Raw genomic sequence first — 24,634 nt, forward strand, 5'->3', positions numbered from 1 at the left:
GACCCATTTAAAACAGATATAAATGAGCAAACAAATAACTTTTGGGTTGATCCAGTTTTGAAATACTACTGTCTCCTCTTCCCTTATACTGAATGGGATCTTTTAAATGTAGTGTTTCTTAATCTTGAGTACTAGATTAGTTCCTGATTATATGTGCCTGACCCATTTTGTACTAAAAAGAAACTCAGAAACTGCTGACCTTTTACTGTTTCGTGTGTGTTGAACTCGGAAAGTTATTTCTGATACACTGAGTATTGTATCTGGTGGCAGCTCTCACGAAGGTAGCAGTAAATCTAAAGGTTTGATGAAATATCCTTTGTAATGTTTTGAAAAGTTGGCACGCTTCGTAACCATTTGGACTACCCCATGCTCTTTCCTTGAAGCCTGGGCTTAGGGTGATGTCAGCTTTGACACAAAACAGATCATACTTTTCAGATCTTCAAGACTTTCTAGATCTCAATCTCAAATATCTATTTCTGATAAATTTCTGATAATATTTGTTTTATAGATTGGGAAGAAGTTGTGTGTGACTTGTTTACGTATTGCCATTTAAGCCATTGAAGGAATAATTGTTTCCATTCTGGGGTTAGAAATGCCCTCAATTGTTCTATTTCCTGAAAAGTGGTTCAGTTTCCCATAACAATTGAACAATTACATAGTGAATGTTGACAAGATCCTGTCTGTGTTCCCTAGAAACATTGTTTCTTCAAGATAATTTGAGCCAACATCTGGTCTTTTTGACAGTTGTACATCTTAACAGTAGTTAAAATTTTTCTCTTGCCTTAAGAAAGGAATGTTTCCCAGACAAGCAATGGCTTATGGATCAGGAATGAAAGCTTCTTTAATATTTGAAATTCAAAAAAACCTTCAATTGTGAATACAGAAAAATACAAAACTTTCTTTAACCTTTTTTTTTTTTAATCAACGTTCAGTGTTCAGCATGATTTTCTTCTCACTATCCTCTCTTTTTACCCTTACTACTCATACCAGATACCTTTTGGGGCTGAGAGCCAATCTAGGAAGGGAATAAAACTAGAATTTTGCATATGAGTCTAGGTTTTTTCTTGTACATGCAGAATATAGAAATAAGGTTTTTCAATGCAGTCTACTTCAAAAAAACCCACCTTGTGATATCTCTATTTATTGTATGATTTGTGTTTGTCATTCTCTTCCTTTTCTGAGTTTAGCAATGTTTCATCTCACAGAATTTGGGATTAATCAGGGTGTTTTCCCTTTCCTTCAGCATTTGTTTCTGTTAGTAGACTTAACAGTAATAGCATAAATATTGAACTATTCCTTTTAGCCTATAGGTGTTTAACTGTTTCTTAACCCATTCATTCTCAGTACCGATGGTGGGGAGCCCAGGGCTGGGGAAAGCTATGTGTGCTATAAAATGTCATCAGAAAAAGGGATCAGATTATTCCTAAACAGAACACTGTCTTCAGCTTTGCTAGACTTAAAGAAGAGACAGCTGTTCTTTATTTTTGTTGTTCTGTCAGGGCACTGATACACTCCATTTTTCTTGATATATAAATATATATAAATAATATATAAATATAAAGAGGATTTATAATACTAGAACAAATAACAAATCCATGTAATGCTTTATTTACCTTTTGATATTTTTTTTAATTTCTGACTAAGAACGTTCTGCCCTGTAGTTGTTGCATTAATATACCTCTTCAGTGAATATTGATATTTTTTGTTAGATTTCTTGAGGTTCTTCCTAACCTTCATGCTAATAACAACAGATTTAGTGTTCGATAGTTTATGGTTGTTTTAAATTGAAAACATGAAGTCTCTGGCAACAAAAGAAAAGGCAGAAGAAAGATTTGCAATTTGACAGGGGACAGTTTTAAGCTTTCCATACCATTTGGAAAGACATACACCAACCTTTTGCTAGTAAAACTAGTTTATTTCTGTTTGTGATAAATGCACATATAAAAGCTATTTTAGATATGGAATCAAAACCAGATTCTTTTAGTATCACTTCTAAAAGCATTTGCTGAGATCTTAAGGCATGTTACTTAAACATGGTGACTGTAATTTTTGCAGGTTTCTGTAGCTGCATCGAGTGCTGGCAGAGGATCTCCAGCTGTCACTCTGGTGCAGTTGCCTTCTGGTCACACTGTTCATGCCCAGGGTGTCATTCCAGCCACACCATCCTCAGTCATTCGCTCAGCACACATGCAAGCTGTTCAGGTTAGCTCTTTTACTATTATGTTTTCATGAATATTTAGTGCCTCGTAACTCTTCTCTCCAACCCCATCTTCAGTTTTTCTCCCTTCCTATCAGCACAGCAAGATTTACTCATATGATGTGGCAAACAGAGAGGGAGGGAAGGCGGCAAACTGCCAACCAGGAGCAGCTCTACAAGAATTGTGGAGCAATTCCTTAATGCTTCTTGTTTATCTTTTAAGAAATTGTGTCTCAGAACCCTGAACCTGCACAACAGCAAGTTTGTGTAGTAATGTGGGCTTGCTTTAGTGTATCTTGCAGTTCTTCTGGTTTGTTAAGTTCTATGAATGTCATTTTTCTAATGGGAAATACGAACTCATAAATTTGCAAGTATCTCGTACTTTATTTTTGGACAGCATCTGGATATAATGGAAGTAAACATATTATAGTCAAATAGTTCCGCATTGTTTTTATCAGGCCCTTTTAGAGCATCTGATGTTGCTTTTTGTGGGTGTGGATATGTAAAGATGAAAAAATAAGGGCAGCCTCAAAATAAACATTTATTTAGCAAATCTTTACATGTTTGAAGTTGCTGAAGTTAGAAAACAGACTGATGCAAAATGCTTAAGAGTTTTCCAAGCTTTTAAATAGTGAAAAAAACCTAGAGGGAATGAACTTAGAGTGTTTTGAAGATTACTTGGCCTTCCATTGGTGTTTTTCTTGTAGCAAGGAATGCCTTTGCTCTAGTTTTCTTAAAATCTGCTTGTGAAATGTCAACTGAATTGCTTTTTGCAAGCAAAATTGATATCTCTGGTAAGAGGGACTATATACCTGTTGTGTGTGAACAGTTTTACCTGCAGTCATTGCAACATGTTAAGGAAGAGACACGTTGTCAGTCTTCTTGAGAAGCCACCTTTAAAGTTGGATTTGTCTTAGTAGCTTTCAAGTATAATGAATAAAAAGGTATATGTAAGTATCATTTATCTTAGAGATTAAAGAAAAATAATAAAACCATGGCCAGATATTGAATATTTTATTTGTAAGCAGTAGGTATAGACAATATGACCTGGGAAGGTTCTGAAATTCTAGATTGTTATTGAAACAGGCACAGCAGGTGGCAAGACACTTGGGTTTAGTCAAACTTGAAGTCAAATCAGAGTATTCAAAAGAAATACTTTTAAAATGGATTTTTTTTCTAATTGCAGTTTACCAGAGTGGACCATCAGATAAGGGCATTCCAGTAATTCTCAGTTTCTGTCACTGCTTTTCTTCCAATCAGTATAGTCAGGACATACATGCAAAAATAGAGGACTTGCTCCAAAGCTCAGAAGGGAGAATTTCTCTGGAATCTCTTGCCAGCTGCTACTGTGTCGTCTTAGGGGAATGGAAGTCGACTATTTGTTGTGTTGAGTGAACTCTGGCTGTCTTCCCTTTCCCAGAGGAGCGGAGACAGGAAAGCTGTGTCGTGATTAATACTGACTAGTTTGTTCCAGGGTTTTGCTTTGGTAGCATTTGAGCATGCTAATGGCAAATAAGGTGACTCTACAAGAAGGGCTTGAGCATGCAGTAAAAGACTCCATTACAGAGGTTGCTCAGCCTTTCTCTAATCCTCTTAAGTACTTTATCCTGCCACCTGGCATTTCCTCCAGATTGTTTGGCTTTAACTTGATATCCTATCTCTACCAGTGGGGAAATTGGGAAATGATATCAGTTTACTTAAAAAAAAAAAGGTGTGCTGGAAGTTGATGTTAAAGCTTGCGTGACCTCTCCCTCAAACACCTGCGGCTCTAAACTGGAAGGTGTTCAAAATTTTTTGTTGTAATGCTGTTGCATTTGGGATTAAAAAAATGCTTATCTAGATCATGTTTCTTATTGTTTTGTTAATGTTGTTTTACTTGTAGGAAGGATTATGTTCAGATTGTTATGCGACTTTCCTACTTGCTCCTCCCTGTAATGTGTCAGATATTGGCAGACTAACATGAGCTTAAAGTTAAACGTGAGAGCAGTGTGGTAAAGTTGAAGTCTGAGTTATGTCCAGGAAAAAGTGGCAGTGGCTTCCATTGGTTAGTATTGTGAATGTGGTTGCTTGCTATTAGAACAAGCTGAAACATTAAATTTATCTCTTTGTATTGATGGAAGTTAGAACTTCCGAAATGTCTTGCAGAAAATGTCCTCTTCCACATTCATATGCTTAAATCTTGTTGTGATTTCCTTACCTTCTTCCCAAAGTTTAACTGGTCCTGGCTTCTTCAGCCATCTGCTCAACCTAGAGGTGGCTATTGGTTTGGTAACCCTTAGTGCACTGGGAAGGTTTAAAGGCACTGAGTTCTTGTTTTTCTGCTGTTTGTCCTGGGACAAATAATTTCTTTTTTCCTTCCCCCCGCTGCAGAATGAGAGTTCTGTCCTGAGCCAGGATGCTGTGTAACGCTGTCTTAGTTTTGAAGGTTTATGTCAGAGGCTTGAAGGTTGATCCACAAGCAGATCGCTGTAGGACACTGGGAGAAATGCCTTGCAGATGATCTCCTTGCTGCTCAGCATTTGTCCGTCCTGCAAAAGGATAAATAAAAACTTCTTGAAGCTCTTGTGCCTCTGCCAGTCGGCTCTGAAGTCTGGTTTGGCGCTAGTCATCTATAGACATGCAGAAGTGCCTCTCGTTATTTTTAAGCTCTATTTTTTTCAGTTAGGCAGGTGTACGGTTTTAATGACACTTCCTATGTATTACTCAGCAAAATGAGGCTACATTAAATGTTTTTACACAGAACTGCAATGTAATAAAATTAACAAGTGAAGAGATGATTTAATTCTGCAATAACCTGTAGTTCTTTCAAGGTGTAGTTTTGTAGATTTGAGTTGGGGTGACCCAGGCCTATAAATTTCTAGAACCTTCCAGCCAGTTGTTTTCTGTTGGGGTGGTGCAGGTTTTGTTTCTAACACTGAGCACTCAGGCCTGGCTGTCACATTAGTTCTGGAGCTCATCCTTGACTTCCCTGAGCTGCAGGGAAGGCTTAGCTTGAACACTTGAGCCTTCTAGTCACTTAACTCGTGTTTGTCCAGCGTTAGCTTAACCCAGCACCTAGTCTGAAACTGCAGTCTGGTCTGTCTTGATGTGGAAAAGTTGTTTTCCACACTAACTTTACTGCACTTTTTCAGTTTGGAAACCTTACACTTCTAACAGTTCAGAGTAGTTAAATGAATCAAAAAACCAGCATGTTTTCCAAATTAAATAATCACTTTCAGTTCTGTGTAATAAGATAGTTGCTGGTAAAGAGTGTGATTCACCTCCAGGCCTTCATGTTGTCTTGGGTAATTTTAAGAGAAAAAGAACCTGTGAAAATACTACCAAGAAAGGTCTGAGAAATGAGACACTGTGCACTTGTCAGGGGTTTCTAAAACTTGCACAGTATTGCTAAACAGTGTATTTGTATTTTTGAATGTATCAGTAAATGTAATATGTGTATATGTGTACATATTTTCTAAATAGCTTTGGTGTGGTTTTGAAGAGGCTTTTTTATTGTATACTGTTAAGGTGCATTCGTGCAGTAGTCTGTATTTTAAAAGTTTAATTTCACTTTAAAAGCTAATTAAAGTGCATAATATTTTCACATTTAAATAAATCTTCTGTCTTCAGTACTTTTTCTAGGTGTCACTCACAAAAAAGTAACTTGGATTATTTGGATTTTTTTCTTTTTCAAATGGGAGGTGTTGTTTAAGTGGCTGTGTGTTGCTAACCTCAGAATTTGTGGTTTGCTTTGGCAAAAGAAGTCCAAGATCACACTTAGTGATAAATAAGTGCACAAACTTCCTGTATGCAAACATGGAAATTTTTTTTTTAAATCTGTTGCTGTGGGTTTTTTTATGAAGTTATGAATTCCAGAAACTTTGCTATTACAGGTAGCATCGATTGCAGATGAATGTGTAGAATCAGAAGGGATAATTGATTCTCAAAGACGTAGGGAAATACTTTCAAGAAGGCCTTCATACCGGTAAGGACTCTTTATTTTGATTTTGCTGGGGTTTAAAAGCAGCTTATATATTGCTGCAAAACTATCTGATAAAAGCCAGTGGCTTAGTTTTTTCATGGATATGGAATTTCAAATGTATAAAATTATTTACATCCTTTTTTAGAAAAATTTTGAATGAACTCTCATCAGATACTCCTGCAGTACCAAAGATTGAAGAAGAAGAAAAATCAGAAGATGAAGGAGTACCTTCTGGAATGTCTCCAATGGCCATGCCAACCAGCCTGTATCATACTAACGCAGGGCAATACAGTACGTTTGCAAAGATACTATGTGATGTTGCAGAACTTGTATAGGAACAACTCTGTTTCCATAATGAAGTAGTGATGTTGGATTTTGGTGAAGAAAAATGAGAACTTCTGTTTTCCTAAATAATTTCAATTTTAATATTTAATTTTTCCTAATGTGGGCATTGTAGACTTTTAGTCTGTTTCTTGTAATGTCTGTTGGTTGCTAGATTTAGTCCTTCTAGAACTCCTGTGCATTAAAAATGTGGAGGCGAGGCTCAGGTGAAATGAAAAATGCTGACATTTTTATGTGAATGTTCAGTGTTATAAATCACTGCAGCTTCAAATTATTGTGACTTGCTATGTATTAGTGCTGTTTATTACATTAGATGACTATTAGTGAGTTAGACTTTTTTAAAGTATGAGGTTGGAGTATGAAATTATTCTTAACTTTGAATTTTCTTTCTGAAAAGAACTATGTCTTTTCCTCTCCAATTGTCAAGTATGAACACTTTAGCTGCAGAATTAACTTAAGTTGTGGTCTCCAACATTTGATACTTCATCGAAACAGAAGTTAAAAGTTGGATTCACAGTTCTGTTCTATAGATTTTTATTTATCATTATTCCTGCATTTATGTTAAAAAATGTTGCAAACTCATTCCCCATAGCTTCTTTGGGCTTAATTGTATATAATCTAAGGGTTAACTTTCTACTAACTCTTTTAAAATTATCTATTGGATAAAGCATCGCTCCTACACTTTTGTGGTTGTTTTTTTGTGGATTTGTTTGTTTGTTGTTGATGTTGTGTATGTTTTGTTTTGTTTTTCCATGTCCTTTCATGTGTAGCTACATGGAAATGCAGCTGTTTTTCCTTTGATAGGACAGGAAAATTGCAATAGACATGTAGTGGGTTTTTTTCTTTTGTTCCTGAAACAAGGGAAGTCTATTAAAGCATTGTGATGGTGTATGAAAGAGGATGCAGTGGCTCTCCAGTTGTGTTCTAGTCATCCTTAGAATCCTTCAGTTAATTTTAATTTATCCAACTAAAGTAATTATCAACTCTGAGAAAGCAGAATTTCTTATAATATTATCCACCCCTTCAACATAGAAAGCAATTTTACTTGGGCTCCTAAGCTGCTTTTCTTACCTGTTCTGTAAGGTATAGACATAAATAAATGTCTGATTCATGATGTACAGCATCTGAAGTGCTTTTTTTGTGAACCTGTGCTCTTGCTAAATGACAGTTATCCTGTACAGAATCTGTCAGGAATCCTTGAACAAATTAAATTACTTTCTTCAGGTTTTGAATTTATAATTCAGTTTGGCTTATGTTTATTTTTAAAAAATACATATCTGCAGTTTAAAGGCTTAAAAAGAAGTCCTGTAGTGTCTGTACTGTGTTCAAGTGAGCCTCCAAACCTATAGAATTTCTAATAAATTAGATGTTTAGGCTTCTTAATTGTAGATTCCTCCAGGAAACCAGAGTTGTACTTTTCTAGCAATGTCTTGCAGGAGGTGACTATTACTTCTTAACTGGGGATGTTTTAATTTGAACATAGCTCTAAAACATAGTGACAGACAAGTGTGGTTTTGCTTTCTTGTTCAATCATACATTTACTTCTGAAAAAATCAAACAACAGAGAGCATCACCAACAATATGCTTAATTTAGCAGAGCCTACAAAATTTTAATGAAATCTTTATTTAGACTTGGCTTTTGCATGAGCCAAGCATACAAGATTTCTGGTTGATGCTGATTTTTCTTTGAATAAGTTATATGCGTAGCCTAAAACATGTACTGTATATTTAAAGTAATTTAACTTGTTAAGTAGATTCTCAGCCATAATGAGGCATTGCTTCAGGATGCAATGTCAACTTTCATAGGCTTTCCTGATTCTGGCTCCAAAACTTTGTTTTGAGAGCTTTGGATTCATGGATAGGTTTTTTCTTTTTCAATTTATTAATTAATTAATTTGATTTTTTAATATTTTTTTTAAAGTTAAATTTTGTAAGTTAAAATATCACACATCTTTTGCTGCAGTGAAGTTTCTGTTTTCTCTCTAATTCTGGTTAGGAACAATTACATCAAAATCATTCTGAAGATGCTGGTCATTAGCCTTAAAGTTATTGCTTGCCAGAAAAGTTGCATTTCCAGTTGAATCCAAGTGGTAGCAAGGATCATCATCTCCTTGGAGTACAGGGAGTCTTAATTTGGAATTTACCAACGAGAGCTTGACTCTTCTAGTCCTTGTGTGTATAAGGCACAGATCTGCAGCATGTCTGAGCAGCTGTCCTGTTGGCTGCTGTGATCCTTGGGAATTGCTAAAACCAGGCACACTCACGGGAATGTGGCCTCTCCTGGGTTGATTTCAGCATGGACATGAGGAAGAAGGTCACTACGTGTATCTATTTTACCTTTACATCTTCTGTCAATAGCTCTTTACTTGTGCTTATCGTTATTGTATCTGAGTACTCTTCTCTTCTTGTCCAGCATGGGTTCTGTGGTTCTCCTGTGCAGGCATCCAGCAGTTTATGCACAAAATGTCTGTGGCAATGAAGAGCTGGTCTTGCGGTGTCACTACAGCCATCTGTGCCCTGGTTTAAAACTACATTTACCAATTCCTTATTTTCTCTTTTGTTCTCTTTATTCCTGCTCAGGTGAGGCAGTTTAGTTGAAAAGATAAGTTTTACTGTATTTTGGATGTCTGGGATGACTATTTTTGGAAAAACTTGATATGTATTTTTTTCTGAAAAACAAGTGTACTTCTTCCATTAGCATCAGTGATGGCGGTTCTTTGCTTTCTTTTTACCAGACAAAACAGTATGTTGCCATGGTTTCCAGACATCTTTTTCTTTAGAGCTTCTTGGCTTTCTCTGATGGAAGCAGACAGACGGACACCATGACCAGCTGGAAAAAAATGTCTTTCCTAGTTACCTCCATGAACGTGGGTGTTATCTTTCTGTAAGAGGAGGATTGATAGTTTTGCATAAGGTGGTGTCTTCTGTATGAGCCTTGGATCTGATCTGACTACAAACGTATTCTGTTGGCTGTAGTTCTGTCATGTTGGTTACTGAGTACTGAAAAATATTGGCTTGCCTCACCTGTGGTGGTGGTCTAACTGTGTAAGAGTTGTTTGTTCAGTTGCAGTGTGTGAATTAACCACACTCGCCCTTTGCCTACTTGTGGTATATCATGATGTTCTGTCTGAAACCATGCAGGGGAAATGAAAATTACTAGTTCTTTTGCCATCTGTTTGGGTTGCCTGCTGTCTTAGGACAGGTTTTTAATGATTGGAGAATTAAGAAATCTTTTGAGAAAGACCGACTCTAGATGCTTTTCCCAGTTTTAGAAGGAGGGAAAGATACTTGGATTAGAGCCGTTGATCATACCCAGAGAATGGTATTCGTATCATATTCATTCCTACCTAGAAGATGCCACTTACATCCATGTGCATGGTGTACAACTCCAGGGACTGTCCAGGAAAGTCCTGTACTCTCCATAGAAAGCCCAATTTCTAGTAGAGCTCCAGCACCACAAAAGTCTGTACAGTGGTTGCAATCAGGTCAGTGAAAGGGCTGTGGGCTGTGTGATGTTCTGGTAATATGGCAGGAATCAGTCCTGTAAGGGAGAGAGCTACTGGAGTTAATTGACTTGTGTTTAGAAAGTACTGGATTGCGATCTGAATGAATCATTGCAGGGCAGCTGGGACATAATTGTTTACCCAGGCTCACTGTGGAGCCAAGAACTTTGCATGATTATGTTCTCTTTGTTATGTGGTATGGTACTGTTACGGTGTAGACATACCATTTTTGGTGCTAACTCTGTAAGAGGCAGAATTCAGCTGTCTATAACTTCTCTGGGAGGCAGGGGCAACAAATCCTACTGGGAGGCTTGCACACGGCTGGGAACTTGCTCTTGTCCAGGTCGCACAAAGTATAGAGGACACAAGGATTTCTTTTTCTTGCTTCTCTCTTCTACCCTGCCCCCAGATGGGGCACTTTCAGCTTTGGAGGCCAGACTGAAACAACATCTTGCTCGTTTTGTGTGTGTTCCCCTACACCCCACAATGCTTTATGGAGCCTGCATGCAACAGTCAGCTAGTTCCTACTTCACATGTTCCCCATTCCAAGGGCAGGACTTGAGGTCCATGCTGAGCCCTGCTCCAGTATTGCAGATAGGGCTCAGTGCTTTATCCAGCATGAGAGGGATTGCACATGTTCTCCTACAAGAAGCTAATTTAGCTGCTAGGATTTGGACATTTTGGTAAATAACTTTACTACGTGCTCAAAAAGTTAGCAGAGGTTGTAGTAGATAGTTGCTATTGTCTGATTTACTAATAACAGTTTACTAATCAACTGTTAGTGTCTCAGTGCTCTTTGAAGTGTTATTGTCTGATGTTGCCTTTTTAAGATAACCTGCTATTGTCAGGAGAGAACATTTGAAATCAGCTGTCTCCAAAACTCACATGGGTGTCTAACAAATCACGTACTCAGATAACCAGAGCTGAACCTTCAAGAATGTCACCAAATAGTGTGAATCTGACAGTGAAAGCAGAGGAGCTGGCAATCCTGAATCTGTGCTTATATTGATTTGCATACCATCTCAGACCATTTTAAATACAACAATGGTTGTAATTCAGGTATCTTCTGGGGGAGAAAGACATTGGTTATTCATTTTTTCTCATCTAAAAATTCCAGGAGTATTTTAATTAACACAAGAGACATGGATTTGACAGGTAGACTGCTCAGTGGATAGGGAATTAGCTGGATGGTCATACTCAAAAGAGTTGTGATCAAAAACTCCATGTCCAGGTGGAGACTAGTGACAAGTGGTGACCCTCAGGAGTCTGCTTTGGGACCAATATTATTTAACATCTTTGTTGTGGACATGGATAATAGAGTTGAGTGCACCCTCAGAAAGTTTATGGATGACACCAAGCTGAGTGATGTGGTTGATACTCTAGAGAGAAGGAATGCCATCCAGAGGGACCTTGACAGGCTGGAGAGGTAGGCTGTGTGAAACTTATGAAGTTCAACAATGCCAGCTGCAAGGTCCTGCATATGGATCAGGCAATGCCAAACACTGACACAGGCTGGGCTATGAGTGGATTGAGAGCAGCCCTGCCGAGAAGGACTTGGGGGTGTTGGTTGCTAAAAAGCTGAATATGACGCAGCAATGTGTGCTCACAACCCAGAAAGCCAATTGCATCCTCAGCCGCATCAAAAGCAGCATGGTCAGCAGGTTGAGGGAGGTGATTCTGCTCCTATACTTGGCTCTCATGAGACCCCACCTGCAATACTGCGTTCATCTCTGGGGCCTCCAACGTAAGATAGACATGGACCTTTTGGAGTGAGTTCAGTGAAGGGCCACAAAGATTATTGGGATCTGGAGCACCTCTCCTGTGAAGACAGGCTGAGAGAGTTGGGCTTGTTCAACCTGGAGAAGAGAAGGCTCCTGGGAGACCTTATTGTGGCCTTTCAGTACTTAAAGGGAGGCTGCAGGAAAGCTGGAGGTGGACTCTTTATCAAGGAGTACAGTGATAGGATGAGGGATAATTGTTTTAAACTGAGAGTAGATTTAGATTAGATTTTAGGAAGAAACTCTTTACTGTGAGGGTGGTGAGACCCTGGAACATGTTGCCCAGAGAAGCTGTGGATGCCCCGTCCCTGGAAGTGTTCAAGGCCAGGTTGGATGGGGCTTTGAGCAAGCTGGTCTAGTGGAAGGTGTCCCAGGGGGGTTGGAGCTACATGATCTTTAAGGTCCCTTCAAACGCAAAGCATTCTAGGATTCTATTATATTTCTGCTCTTAACGAAGATAATGCAAATTTCAAAAGGAATATACAATTAACCTCTCTAGGGAATCTGATTTTTTTTTACTTTAGGTCTTAAAGCTACAATGATTCTCTGTGACTAGGAGCTGCTATTTTTTCATTCTTTCTTGTATTAAAACTATTTAGGAGAATTAATATTTCTGGAAGCACAGAGATAAAATGTGTGGAACACTGGTTTTTATCCACTATAAATGTGGCATTTACTACACAACAGGCTTTATATTTGTGGAAATCAGGATTAACGTTATTTAAGTTTCATTGATCTTTAAGCAAGGAGAAGACCAGTAGTCCTACAGACAATGTTTATTTTAAAAAGGGAAATGTGTTACGTCTCTATTGCCTAACTTTTCTTTTTTCTTTTTATGTTTAGTTACTATAACCCAAGGTGGTGCAATCCAGATTTCTAATCCAGCCTCTGATGGTGTCCATGGACTACAGACATTAACAATGACAAATTCGGGAGCTCCTCAGCCAGGTGCTACCATTGTGCAATATGCAGGACAGTCCCCTGATGGCACACAACAATTTTTTGTTCCTGGAAGCCCAGTTGTTGTCCAAGGTATGTTTTATTAGTCTATTGCTTTTTATTTTTTTCATATAAACCAATTTTTCTTAAAAGGCTTTTTATTTTGTGTTGACATTATTGCACTACTAAATAGAATATTCATGCATAGCAAGATGGAAAACAGTCTTGGGAGGAAACTCAGTGTCTCTGTTCAGTAAAGCAGCTCCTCCTTTCAATTTAAAAAAAAACTGTGAGGAAGAAATAACAGTATAAAATCACTTTCTGCTTTGAATTCTCTTATCTAGACTTTGAGAGATATGTTTAATTGCAGTAAATGTGCTGTTACAGATTGAAATTAGATGCTGCGACTGCATCTCTTTTAATATACAAAACAATTATTTTTTTTTCCCAATAGTTAATCAATCTTAATAAAACACAAGTTCTGAAGTTCTTTGGATATGTTCAGGGCAAAACTTCCTTGCAACTCTTGTAGTTACTGGAAAGGAGATCCTTTACTGGAGCACGTTTTCTCACAGAAGAACACTTTGTGGGTCCTATAAAATGCACACATGTGAACTGAACTGTGAATAGTGAATTACTGAACCTTGCTGTAGTTTATGCAGTATTTTTTTTCCATCCACTGTTCCCAGCCTTTTGGAAATGCTGAGGGAGTTTATGAACCAAAAGTCTCTTGGATTCTTACTGATACCAGGGCAAGTAGAGATGGAATTTGGGTTATTCTGAGGAAAACCTTTGAAAATGGGGAAGAGATTTCTGCATGGAGGCACTAAATTGATGGCTGTGATGGAGGATACAGGGAATTTATTTTCACTTTTCCCTATTGCTTTTTTTTAAAAAAAATCAGTACAGAGAAGTAGGGAGGAAGGGCTATCCGAATGCTTTCTAAAGCCAAAACTGCTATCTGAAATAAACCATGTGAAGGGCTAGAAAGACTTTAAGTATGTATTTGTGGAGTGGATAAAAGTCACTGAGTAAATGTAGACACAGATACCTGAGATAATTGGTGAAGTCAGGTTGAGGTGCTTTTTTTTGCACTAATATGGATATGTGAAATAAGTTTGGTCTTTAAGTGTCTGTTTCTCTCCCTTTGCTGTAAAGGAAGCCCAGAATGTAAATAAAGCCAATAGCTTGCAGATATCTGAACTTGTTGAGACAATGCTGAATGATGATACCAAATTTGAATTCTTCTATTGCCTCTGGTTAATTCTTTGCTGAAATACATTGTACTTTCCAACACTTTTCAGAAGCCTTTAAAGGAAACTATTAGACTAGAATGAAAAACCCTATGCCAGTATTAGTTTTAATAATGCAGAGAATACTGTTGTAACTTCCCTAATTATTATTATGAACACATTCTTAGCAAAGCCATGAGACCCAAATTTCACTGTCCCCCAAACAAATCTCCCACTCTGATAGTGTGTGTTTTCTGAGTCTAATATGTTTTCTATACACATGTGTACACATCCCTTAAATTAGATGACTTACCCATCTCTCCAGGTTGACTGTAGTGGTTTGTATGTTGTGCTTTGATTCTTTAGAGTTTTGGGGGTGGGTGGTGCGGAGATAGTAGCTTCTTTGTTGTTTCCTAAAACCTCCCTAATCTGTAAAGAAGCACAAAACTTAGGGATTGTATCTGGCAGCATTTCAGTCTTTGGGAATTTCATTGGACTGGCCTTGCTTTCCAAACCCTTTGTTCCAGGGTTGTCCTCTGACAGGGCTGTGCTCTCACCTCCCTATTCACTTCGGTGATGGTCTCCATGACTTGATCATGTATCTCCTTAAGTGTCTTGCCTGTGGTGCGAACTTTCAAAATGGATTCAGAGACAGTTATTGAACACCTGCTCTATCCTGTTTCTGGAAGCTTCTAGATAATTTCAACTGGATTGACTTGTTCTCTGTCCATGCTCAGAGAAGTTGACTTCCTGGAATTCTCTGTTCCTTTGGCCCAAAGTCCAAAAGCTTTAGTGATGCTCATGGCTGTTGACACAGAAGAAAAGTGCTACATAACGTACACAAAGGGAATAGTAAGTGAGCATGAACTCAGAGATAAAGAAAATATAAAAGGTTCCAACTCACTATACATGCTATCGATAGTGGAAAATCTTTAAAAAAATGTTTAATTAAAGAAGTATGAAGGCACCTGAGGAAGTTTATGGTAATGGAGGTGTCTTATGGTAATAATTGTATGTCATCAACAAAACTGAGTTATTCAGGATGGACTGAGTCAATGAAATCAGTTGGATTATCATCACAGGTCATCTTGCCTATGGTAGAAAGTCTGTAGGAACATAGTTTATGAGTATTTGTCGTTTACACTTTGTAATTGCTCGTTCACCTGATATTGTGATAGCACAGATTGTAATAGGAAAGCAACATTCTGCTTAGTAATCTTTACACTTACGTATATTTTTAGAATGGTTTTGGGTATACACCATATAAATGTTATTTGTAATAATAATGGAAGTAAAAGAAAGGAAAAAAAAAGTGTAACAAATATCAGTCCTAGGGCAGAAAAGATCCGTTTTAGAATCTTGCAAGATAACATATATATTTATATTTTTTCTAAAGTATTTGTTGATGTATCTCATGTAAAAATGGATGGCATTACATAAACCCTGTGCTTGATATTTTCTGACAACCTGTGATGGGGAAAAAGGATTAATATAAAAATGCCAAAGGTGTTGATCCAACTGAGTGATACTTCATTTGCTACAAGTTTATATTCACAGGCAAAATAAGGTTCAGTTCTGATGTCCTGATAGTTTTCAAATATAAGCTAAGGACTTTTTTTTCCTGGCTGAAGCAAAAGAAAGTGTTTAATTATTAGTGCAAATGAGTGTAAAAAAGTTGTTTCAAAAATAATTTTGTTGTGAACTGTGTGTGTTTTCATTATATGGTCAGTGATATTTGAGATCTGTGGCTTGAATTTCTTGCATGCTTCAGTTCTGATCTTCTGTTCATATGATCCTCAAGTGGTCCTGTAATCACAGGGCGCTCCTTTTTTGTGCTGGTGCTTCCATTATTGCTGTCCTTGGCATAGTTTCACAGCTGACGAATTACCAGTCCCAATTTGTTTATTACAGACAAACGCCTTACAGTTTTGCTATGCCCTACATACAGACCAGTGCCCAGACTGGTCTAAAACTAATTTTGTTTAAATTCATGTAAATAAGGAATAACTCTGTTAGAGCTGAGATTTTTTTTTTTAATTTGTTCTTTTTTTAAAAACTAAGTCAACCAGTTCTCTTGGTTTTATTTTGGAAAACAAGGGAACCGAGGAGAGGCAGCCTTGATCCAGAGTTACTGTTCTGCTTATTACAGCATCAGAAATCACTAGCTTTAGGTTGACTGACTTTAGAGCTTTCTTCAACCTTTTTGGAAGCTTTTAACAGAAATTAAATGAGTGGATTGTGGGTTTCCCCCCACTGCAAGGAGCTTTAGCCTTTCATTTACATATTTGCTATAACTTATTAAGCTTTCCTGTCTCACGTGTCTGTCGGGCAGAGTTCTCTGCCTTTTAGTGGAATTGTTCCAATCAAAACAATTCCACGTCTTTTTAAAATGTCTCTGTTTTCTATCCAATCATGGCTTTTATCATTCTGGTTCCTTCATGAATTCTAGAGCCATGTTTTAATTCCTGTCAGTCAGTGCTGTGAATTTTCAGGTCTTGCTTTACAGCCAGCTTTGTGGTGAGGGCTTTCTGCAGCTTTATGAATAATTCAGGGAAAAAGAACAAAGCTGGGCTTATAGAAACATGGAAGAGAAAGAAACAAAAAAAGCTTTACTGGAAGAGGGCTGCAATTTCAGTGAGCCGCTCCGGTGACAGAGCATATTGATGACAGTGGTAAGCAAGTGAGGTCACTGTGATGTCAGTGCTCTTGCTTGTAATCCTGCACATGCTTGCTGGTTTGGAACAGTTCACGCTGAGCTCTGCTGGAGGAACAGGAGAGTCGGGTGTGCGGGGGCTGATCATGGCTGTGACAGGGGATGAAACAGGTACAAATTTTGCTAGTCTTTTACATAGTATTTTTGAGTGTCTAAGTAGTGCTTAGTTGGTATTTGTGACGTTTTCTTTCGAAACTGTTGCTGTAACTCTTTCATCTTTCTAAACTGGTATAAATAGCTTTTGTTTATATCTAGTCAATGTAGGATTTCAGGGCAATTTTAACAGTTTCATTTTGGGGGGGAAAAAGAATCACTGTTAGTGCATGAGTTCTTATACAGATTGATTCAGATAACTAATCTTTACTAGTAGTGCAGGATTTTTCTGAAAAAATCCACCACTCTTTTAAATCCTTTTTTCTTGTGGAGGTGGTGATAGGTATTACTATGTTTATAATCGTTTTCTATTTTGTAAAAATGACATTCCTTTTTTTGTTTGGCAAGAAAGAAACACTTCAGATTTGATAGCCAAAACAGACTTGAGCGTAGCTGTAAGAGAAAGGTGTGCATTGTTTCAGCAGCGTAAAGAAACCCTGCGCTTTCGTTCTTAAAGAAGATACTGAACGCAACCAAGTGTGAGAGCAGCAATTGTAAGCACGGTGCCGCCTGCTTGTTTTCTCCTCCGCCGTTCTGCTGCTCTGTTCCTCCGCTAATTGAGTTCAAAGGGCTGACGTCACTGCATTTCCTGGAATCGGTTGCAGTAGGAACTGGAAAAGTTAAACTCCAAACAAGACACACATTGACGTCAGCCCAAGTCATGCTGCCATTTAGTCAGTTCCTTTCTGCTCCGTCAGTTGCCTCCGGCAGGTCTGCAGCGTTAACCCCTTCGCAACCGGCGCCTACGTGCTCATGGAGCTGCTCACGGCTTCATTAATCCAAAGATAAGCATCTTCCCCAAGCCCGTGGTTTGGTCCCTTTTTTTTTTAGATTCTCAAAGGAATAATGATTCATGCCTTGTTTAGCGAGTTCAGTGGGGAAGTTCAAAACCCTTTGATATTGTAGTCCCATCGTTATGACTCAGAGAAGAGGAGAATAGCTGCACTAATGCACAGCGTGCACCGGGCTTTTTTTTTCTCCTGGATAACCACTGAAAGAGCACAAGTGCAGGGATGCTCTCTAGTGTTCGGCAAGTTACTTTTTCCAAGAACCTGCTGATACAAGGTGGTTGATATTTTTGGTGTGCTGTTTGTTTTGGTTTGGTTTTAAATTGCTCAGAGATTAGTTTACAAGGTTAGTTGTACTCTTCCAAATGTGATTTGATTTTTTTGTTTGTTTGTCTTGCTGTTAATAATTTCCTTTTTATAAGCCTCAACTCAAAGCTTCAGGCTTTCAGTTACTCCCTTGCAGGTTTAAGGAGGAAAACAACCAACCAAACAAAAAAGATGACTGGGGCAGTGTGTTAGGGAAATAAACCATCTCCAAGTTTGTTGCTGCTTTGACAGTCTCAGTCCTTAGTCTGATATGTTAGGAATGACTTTAAACCTCCATGGAGTTTCATTAGAAATGGCCACAGAGGTTTGTCAATCATCTGGATCAAGGTGCGTTGGAATTTAGTCTCGGATGCTGAAATGGAAGGTACCCTTCTCTGTAATATGCAGATACATTGCTAGAGTTAAACTACTATTTTTTTCAAGAGTATTTTTTCCACAAGTATTTTTTCCAGACCTTTCTCTCCCCACCCCCTCAGCCTGTTTCATCTTTCCCAATGTCTTTTTCAGAGGAAAACAGTAGTTTATTGTCACTTTTTGAGATTTTTTTTTTTTAATTGCAGACATTGAAATAATTGATTTGCAAGAATCTATTGTAATGCACATATTACCGCACATCTAAAAGATACTTTGTCAGTGCTATGCTTTTTTTTATTTTTAACTGTGATGTCTGGGTTTACAAGGTCTACACCACCAAAATGGTTAGTTATCTCTGTCACCACGCTGGTTGGTTTATAAGTGAGCCAACTGTTTGGCAGGGACAGACACTACTGGACCCTGGTCAACCCATTCATGCACCACGGTGTTACTTATCCCAGTGTTTGCTGATCCCAGCTGAGATAGCGACTCAGTTCTGTTAAACCAGGTTGTAGGTCCATTATTGTACTGAGTTCTCTGAACAACAGCGGCAGTGAGTGCTGTTAGCTGACATCTGACTGTAAATCAAAGACATCAAAGTAGTTGGTCTGGTCAGGCTGAGGTGACCTCAGTTGTGGTTCTTTCCCCATGACTTGATCTACAAAATGGTTCACTTGGATTTCTCATTCATTGTAGCTAATGCAGACTAAGATAACATCTCTTTTTTACCTAGTGATGAGAGACAGAAAAAAATAGCTCTGACAACAGTCTATAAAATATATATAATGTGGCCTGCATAAAGGTGAGACTGAAGAGTTTCTAAAGTTTCATTTTTACAAATAGTAAGTATTGTCCCAGTGACATAGTTGGGATTGCTAAGAGATTTGAAGAATTTAAAGAAAGGGTTAAGTGTTTCTCCTGTAGATAGACAAGAAGACCAAGCCCCGTGTCCATGGCAGCTGCTGTTAGTACTCTCAGGGCTGTCCTGGGCTGATTTCTCTCTCCCTCCCCATCCACAGGGATTATGGTAACCCAGGTCAGTTCACTGGTCTGGTTCATCTTGTAATTCCACAAACACTTTTACCCCCAGGACTCAGACTGGGGGAGGTGCACAGTGTTTAAGCTGATAATGATTTCAGGACATGGCTGTGGAATTGTAGTCTAAACACAGCTTCTTCCTATTTTTTGTGTTTAATTAGTGAAGCATGAGCTTAATAAGAATAACAGTAATTTTTTATTAAGTTTTGGGTTGGTTTTTTTTTTACCTCTGCAGTTGACTGGTGTCTCTTTACTGCTCTGTCAGCCTCCCCAAAGTGTTTTTGTCTACATTTTACTTTTCCAAGTTGTTTTTCCATTATTTGAATATTGCTTTAGAGAATTAAAATATGAATTAAGTATAACTTAGCAGCCACTGAAATTTCATCTTTTATGTTCCATTGCTTTAATGACAAAATTTAAACCTTTGTTCTTTAATAATGTAAAAGATTTATGGGAAAGAATAGGTAAATACTTGCTCATAACTTGAAGAGGGATACATTCAAAAATTTTTTTTCATACGTTGAATGAGACACAAGTACTTAGGACTTTCACAGCATTATGAAGTCAGCGTACATAATGTAAGAACAAATCACTTCAGAAATACAGAAATATGAGGTAAGACTATCCAAAAGATGTTGGTTCCAAATAACACATCAGATTTCAGATCTGCCTTTTAGCCTGGGGAGAGCTCAAAATTGTAGGTTCAGAGGCTGAGTCTGAACTTTTGCACCGGGATTTACTGGGTAGCTACAGCCCTTCCTGTGCAACTGCCACGGCCTCCTCTTGCCAGTCGGTGCTGCTGCGTCCCGTTCGCGCTCCTCTTGCCCAAGGAACACGCTCCTGTGCACCACGAGAGTTTGGCTGTCCCTTTTCATTTTGGCAACAGCAGCCCTCACTGGTTTTGCAAGGGTTGCCGAACTGCTGCTGGAAAGGGAGCAGAGGCAGTAAGGCCAGTACTGTTGCTGTCACAGGGAGGGAGGGGAAAGTTGACTCCTGAAACCTCAGTGGCTGCAACAGCAGGATTTCATGGGATTGCGCAAACAGGAAATAAGCGTGGATGCTCTGACAGGGTTTCTCAAACAGCTTTTCCTATGTTGTCTGGAAAGAGCCTTGTGGAAGCTTTCACAGGCTTCAGGCTGGCTGGCTCGTGGGGCCACATGCTAGAGCCATTTAGATAACTTATTTTACAGCATGGAAATAAACACTAGTAGGATAACAAATACAGTTATGACATTACAGGCCTGTGGAATATATTTCTGTAGCAGGGATCCTGGATATCTCATCAACAGAAATCTGTTATTTCCAGAGAGACTCCTGTGTAGGTCTTTGTTGCCATAAAGTCTAAAATGTTCTTCTTTTATACAGCTGCCACTGGAGACATGCCAGCTTACCAGATTCGAACTCCCACTACTACCTTACCTCAGGGAGTGGTAATGGCAGCCACACCAGGGGCTCTGCACAGCCCTCAGCAACTGGCAGAAGAAGCAACACGCAAGAGAGAGCTGAGACTTATGAAAAATAGGTAAGACTATATGATCAGTGATAAAATGATCAGTGGTAAATGATCAGTGGTAAAAAAAACCCCACCAAAACTAATGAAGTTTTCTTCTTAAAGTCATGAGCAGTGCCTGTGGTTGACAAAGGGAAGGCAAGAAATTGTCAGTCATCCCACATCCTTATAGCATTGAGTATTGTCTGCTAACTCTGGAAAGATACAGCTGACCCTATCACCATGGATTTTTAGTTCTAAAATATTATGGTCGTTCAGAAATCAGTGTTGTCCTTTTCTGAAAATTTTTGTGTAATCTTCATGTATACTTATTGTTGAATTATTGTTCCCCCTGCTACTGACAGTAAAATGCCCAGTATGGGTTTGTTCATCTTGAAACATCCCAGCAAAGAATTGGCTAGGAAAATATCTGAGGATCTCATTAGCAGCTGTCAATTAATGATGCTGTGAAGAGGACTTATTCTGGGATGGAATGATAATTATAGACTTTCCTAAATGCTTGGCTACTGAGATAAGTTATTGTGCACTGCTCCTGTCATTTTGTGAGAAATATTGTGTGAGGTGCCTGTATATGTTTTAATTAGTTGGCATGGACTTGACTGTATGCTGTAAACGCCAGTCTTTCTCTGTGCATTCTTCTTGCTATTCTTAGAGAGCTCCTTTTAAGTGAGTAGACACCACTATCAATGGCAGTTAGATTAATGGAAGAAACAGTACGCTATGCAGATCTCTAATACATTAAACAGCCACTTGCCTTATGATTGAATTAATGGTATTGCTTTGCTCTCATGCCTGTGCTTTGTTTTAAATTACTCACAAGAATCACTGCATTGTTGTGCCTCCTTTTGTTTCCTCTCTCTTCAGCTTTAAAGTAGCATCTATGCTGTCTCTCATGTAACTTGCTGGAAAGCTACACTCTCACAATTTGACAACTTATGTTCCAAGATGTTAAAGGAGTGGACTCCCAGTACTTCTAAAATTTCTTCTGGAATTGAATTCTTGTTCAGTCACATGCTTCTGGAAATACTACCCAACGTGTGTAGCTTCAATATAACAGAATGCCGAGCAGAACTGTGAGAATGGCTCCAGACTGCCCTTTGCCAGCAACAAAAGGAGCCCAGATGCATGTGGCTGAATGTGCCCAGGTGGACAGTTCTAAAATGCTAATAAATTGTATTTGTTTGGACTTAAATTTTACTGCTGATTGTTACATTAAGGTGAAAAAAAATTACAGCAGGTTGTAAGCTTGGTATCTAGCTTTTTATGTGAAGTGAGTAGTGTTATGCTTGTGTTTCTTGAAAGTAAATTCTTTGGGTTTGATTTTAAGATTTTGATTGCGGAAGATAATACTTCTGATGAGCACACAAAGTGGAATGTGACTGGAAGAAGAAATGCTGCTTTCAGTCTTAATGTTTAGTACAGCTCAAGTCAATACGTTATCATTTACTCACTGTTTTTCTCAGTTCCTCTGTGTTTGAATTCCATCTTTGTATTTGTTGATGCTGAATTTGTTTCAAGTTCTGGTTGTTTTGAATTGTATTTTAACGATGTTATTGCTTATGGCTGTTATCTGCTGTTTCTGTTTGTGCAATCCAGCGGTTGTTGTTGTTGGTTGCTGTTGTTATTGTGGAACTGCAGGGATTGCAGGTAACTTCATTTATCCAGTCTTTGCCGTGTTGTGGCTGTTCCTGTAGTCATTTGCCTTGTATTGGTTCCAGGGAAGCTGCCAGAGAATGTCGCAGAAAGAAGAAAGAATATGTCAAATGTCTTGAAAATCGTGTGGCTGTTCTTGAAAACCAAAACAAGACTCTCATTGAGGAACTCAAGGCCCTCAAAGATCTTTATTGTCATAAAGCAGAATAACTGTCTTTCATTCGGACCTTGTTTATTATGAACTTTAATCAAGGCATGAGAGGAAGCAATTCTACAGATTGCCATATGAACTTGAGAAAGAGACACTTGAGGCCCTTGTGGAACCCAGTTTTGCTTAGTGTTTTCAGACTGATTTGGGAGATATTCCGAAACTTGGAATTCTGTCATAGTCTCCATACTCTGCTGAGCTTTGTAATGGCATGCAAATGGCTTTTTTGTTTGCACTTTTTACTTCTGCTTTTTGCAGGGAAGCTGCTAAAGAATGTCGACGTCGGAAGAAAGAATACATAAAATGTCTGGAGAGTCGTGTTGCAGTGCTAGAAGTTCAGAACAAGAAACTTATAGAAGAGCTTGAAACCCTAAAAGACATTTGCTCTTCCAAAGCAGATTAGTAAAAAATATTTATTATACTGTGAACTGACTGAAATATGTCCAGTTGCTTTATAAGGCAATACATAGCCAACATGAATTATGGCTTTCTCTTTGTGTCATTTGTATTATATTCCAACTTCTAACATTCCTGAAATGCTTTCCTGCTTTTTGTCAATTCATAGCTCTAATTTCAGGTTTTTCATGCTCCTCCCTTCCATCTCCCAAGGAGCCAAATGTTAAAAAATGTAACAAAGTAAAAAAGCGCATAATTTCTAAAAGCTGTTTCTTTGCCATATATTTACATACAACTTTTTACATGTTACTGAGTGTCCTGCACATACAAAATATTTTACAATTGTTTTAGATGAATCATAAAGATAATGCATCCAGTAATACAAGAAAATCAAACAACCCAAGCTATCTCAGGAAAGAGTTTATAAAAGAATGTTATGATTACATGTATGTACTAGCATACTAGTCTACAGATGATTTTATGGCATATTTTTATATTAGTTGCTTTGTGGAAAAAAAAGTATTGTATTGCTGTCACTGAGTGCCATGGTTAAAGATAGTTTTTAATAGAACCATGTTGTTTAACCTGTGTAGTGTCTGATTTCCTTTAAACATCTGTTTATTTGTGATGATTTAAAGCCCTGAGTATCTGGAGGAGGACAAAGGAAAAAAGCATACCTAAATGCATGACATGATGCTAAGTACATTGTAAATACCTGAAAGCAGCTGTCTGTTCACTGCTATTTACTGAAGTTTTCTGTAGTCTGTAGGATATTTGATTTACTTGAGATCTATGCATCAAAATTCATTTTGCATCCTGACTATTTCATGTTCTAGATTCTGGACAGTTGTAGACAGTTGCCCATAGCAAACGCTGATGGTGTAGTTCTTTTCACATTTTCTGCAAAGTACTGAGAGGAGGCAAATATGACTTAAAGAAGGAAGCTTTCCAATAAACAGTAACTGTCTGCTGATTCACAGGGTTCCGGAGTAGCCTATAGGTGAGAGCTGAAGACTTTTAAAAAGAAACCCATGCTTAAACTAGATGATAGATCTGGTAAATGCAGTACACGCCAACTTCCCATTGTGCTTTGAAAGAAAATAGTGCTTATGCAAAATTGCTTCTGGGTATTTCTTTAATTCAGGAATGACCTAATTCGTTGTTGGCCAGTACCGTCTATGAGCAAGAGCATTCGAGAGCTTTGCTGGAACTAGCAGCACCATTGCCTTACTGATGTGGTAGGAAGAAAGGCTTTAGTTCCTACTTAACTGGCTTTACAGGGGGAAGTGTTTGTGCGTGGAGGGTGGGAGGGTTGGGATCACACCATTACTGAAGTCCCTGAGACTGCTTCACTTAATTTAAACTGAATTCACATTTAACCCACTCTTTACTGTGACACTATTAGAGTGGGGGATGTGTGTGGGCTTTTCTTAATATATATGTGCTTGTCTTAACTTTCCCAAATTACTTGAAATACACAGGATAACTTTCCGAAATCTTTTGAAAATCCCACTAGGTACCCAAGTGAGACCATTTGTAAGA

The 24,634-nt window shown here is 38.3% G+C and overlaps 1 protein-coding gene across 11 annotated transcripts in view; it reads left to right on the forward strand.

Annotated features, from left to right (window-relative positions):
* The window catches only part of CREM (cAMP responsive element modulator), a 35,228-nt gene extending 11,329 nt beyond the window's left edge, over nt 1-23,899 (forward strand). For 4 of the 11 annotated variants that reach the window (XM_080338496.1, XM_080338498.1, XM_080338499.1 and 1 more), the window contains 6 exons: nt 2,056-2,202; nt 6,070-6,161; nt 6,304-6,449; nt 12,625-12,813; nt 20,691-20,847; nt 22,554-23,098. In XM_080338496.1, coding sequence (XP_080194622.1) covers nt 2,056-2,202; nt 6,070-6,161; nt 6,304-6,449; nt 12,625-12,813; nt 20,691-20,847; nt 22,554-22,698 — 876 coding nt within the window. In that variant the 3' untranslated portion in view covers nt 22,699-23,098. Of the gene's footprint in view, nt 1-2,055; nt 2,203-6,069; nt 6,162-6,303; nt 6,450-12,624; nt 12,814-16,683; nt 16,777-17,552; nt 17,884-20,690; nt 20,848-21,699 lie in introns of those variants that run through there. The other 7 variants (XM_080338502.1, XM_080338501.1, XM_080338500.1 and 4 more) reach the window with 6 other exon arrangements.
* Nucleotides 23,900-24,634: the final 735 nt, after the last annotated feature.

This window comes from Nesoenas mayeri (assembly GCF_963082525.1).
Source record: "Nesoenas mayeri genome assembly, chromosome: 2".
Taxonomy (NCBI): Eukaryota; Metazoa; Chordata; class Aves; order Columbiformes; family Columbidae; genus Nesoenas; species Nesoenas mayeri.